Raw genomic sequence first — 2181 nt, 5'->3', positions numbered from 1 at the left:
CCAAAGATTCGGCGCATGGTTCCAAGCCAGTTGATGTACTTGAAATTACGCGAAATTTCCACTCGAGCCGAAGCTAGCAGAGCCTTCTGCGAACTTCAGGAAGGTCTCTCTCTGGCAAACAAGATTTAGGCCACTATCCCTCTCCATTTGTAGAAGTGCCGGTCCCTTCATCCAAAGAGACGACTGCAAGAGTTCCTGAGGTGAGGCTCCCTTGGAGATTATGTCAGCCGGATTCAACGCAGTCGGGACATAATTCCATTCCATGACCTGCGTCATTTCACGCCTTCAGCCACGAAAGCACCACAGAGGAGTCTGACCAACAATGTACTTTGCAATTGAGTGCTTCTATCCTCAAGACCTCGCTAACCAAGTGCGCAAGAAGCGCGGCACCACAGAGCTCTAAGTTATGAATGCCAATCGTGTTTAGAGGTGCCAGCCGAGATTTCGAACAAAGTAGATGTGTCTGAACTCCAAGTGAGGTAACCGATCGCGTATAAATGCATGTTCCAAACGCAGCGAGACTGGCATCACAATATGCATGCACTTCGAACCTGGCTCCAACTTTTAGAACGGAGCGAGGAAACTCAGCCCGGTCAACGTCGGCAACATCCTGGCAGAATTGGGTCCACTCACTCTCCAACGCCTGCGGAAAGCTCTCGTCTCAGTCCAACTTGTTTCTCCACATCTTCTGAAGAATTATCTTCGCCCTTGTCAACGTTGGTCCGAGCGATTACTGATAGCACAGTCCGCTTTGTGTGCCGGCCAAGACTGATGTTGGGTGCAAAATGAATAAGAACTTGTCCCTGCGTGGATCCCATACGAGCCCAAGAGTCTTCGTAATGTCGCTTCCGTCGTCAAACTTTAGAAGGGTTTCCTTGTAAGCCTCTGGGACATCCTGAAGCACTTCTACAGAGCTCGATCACCACTTTCTCAAACGAAAATTGCCACGACTAAGGAGTTGTGTGGTTGGATGAATGACTTTCGTACTTCTTCAACGGCATCGCCTCCTGATATCATGTCATCAACATAGAAGTCCCGCAAAACGACTTTCGAGCCCAATGGATACGACGAAGACTCATCCATGGCGAGTTGTTGCATTGCACGAATGGCCAAAAATGAAACAGGCTTGGTGCCATACGTGACCGTGTCCAGCTTAAAAACTTGGATGTCATCTTTGGGTGAATCACGCCACAGGATACACTGTAACAGAAAATCTGGCTCTGCCACGCATACACATCGGTACATCTTACAAATGTCTCCAGTAATTCCAGTAGGAAATGTACGAAAACGCACTAGAGTGGCGAAGAGCTTCGCCTGAATTGTGGGCCCTAACATTAGTAGCTCCTTTAACGAGAATCCAGACGACATCACTGCTGAGCCATCGAACACGACCCTTAACTTTGTGGACGAACTCTCCTCTTTCAATACACAATGGTGCGGCAAGAAGTATTTACAATCATGTACTTGCGAGCTAGGCACGGACGACATATGCTTGAGGTCCAAATATTCCTTAATGAATGCTGCGTCTTCCTCCTTAACCTTTGGATTTCGACTAAACTTGCGCTCAAGATTCTCAAATCGCCTTTTGGCTTGCAAATACGAATCGCCTAACAGACCTACATCACGCTTCATCGGCAGATGAACAGAGTATTCCCCCGTAGGCAACCTACTGTAGTGCTGCTTGAAGTGCTCTTCACAATGAAGCTCTTCTGCGGACATCCTTGAGATTGGCTCTACTTCCCAGAACTGACGAACCAACTCATCTAACTGGACAACTGGGGTAGACGCAGGCGTTGATCTTTGCGATGCAACGAACTATGACGACTGGGGCAGTCGATTGCAGCCTCCCGAGAACACCCATCCAAGGAGTATTTTTTGCAGCAATGGCAATCCCGAAGCTAAATGGATTTGGCCAATGCACAGCAATTCAAAAAATAAATCTGCTCCGATGAGCAAATCAATTCGCTATGGTACGAAAAACGATGGATCAGCAAGCTGTATATTCGACGGTACGCTCCAAGATTCAATGTTGAACGAATGGTTAGGCTGCTGGTCTGTTATCCGCGGAGCTACAACGGCCATCATGGTTGTTGAGTACTCCGAGATGCGACATTTTAGGACGAGATCGACTGAGTAACCTTCTGTGGAGACGCTGACGTCCCTAATGCCTGAGACTGCAGC

General features: G+C 48.2%; 1 protein-coding gene across 1 annotated transcript; it reads right to left on the bottom strand.

Annotated features, from left to right (window-relative positions):
• Nucleotides 1-930: 930 nt before the first annotated feature.
• Nucleotides 931-1719, bottom strand: LOC121404682. The gene has a single exon (XM_041594675.1). It carries the CDS (start codon nt 1717-1719, stop codon nt 931-933), a length of 789 nt encoding a protein of 262 aa, XP_041450609.1.
• Between the last annotated feature and the right edge of the window lie 462 nt (nt 1720-2181).

This window comes from Drosophila obscura, unplaced genomic scaffold, assembly GCF_018151105.1.
Source record: "Drosophila obscura isolate BZ-5 IFL unplaced genomic scaffold, ASM1815110v1 contig_31, whole genome shotgun sequence".
NCBI lineage: Eukaryota > Metazoa > Arthropoda > Insecta > Diptera > Drosophilidae > Drosophila > Drosophila obscura.
This window is presented reverse-complemented; position numbering and strand designations above follow the sequence as displayed.

Excerpts from the sequence above, each read along its gene's own strand:
- LOC121404682 (XM_041594675.1), bottom strand. The coding sequence starts at position 1,719 with ATGTCCGCAGAAGAGCTTCATTGTGAAGAGCACTTCAAGCAGCACTAC.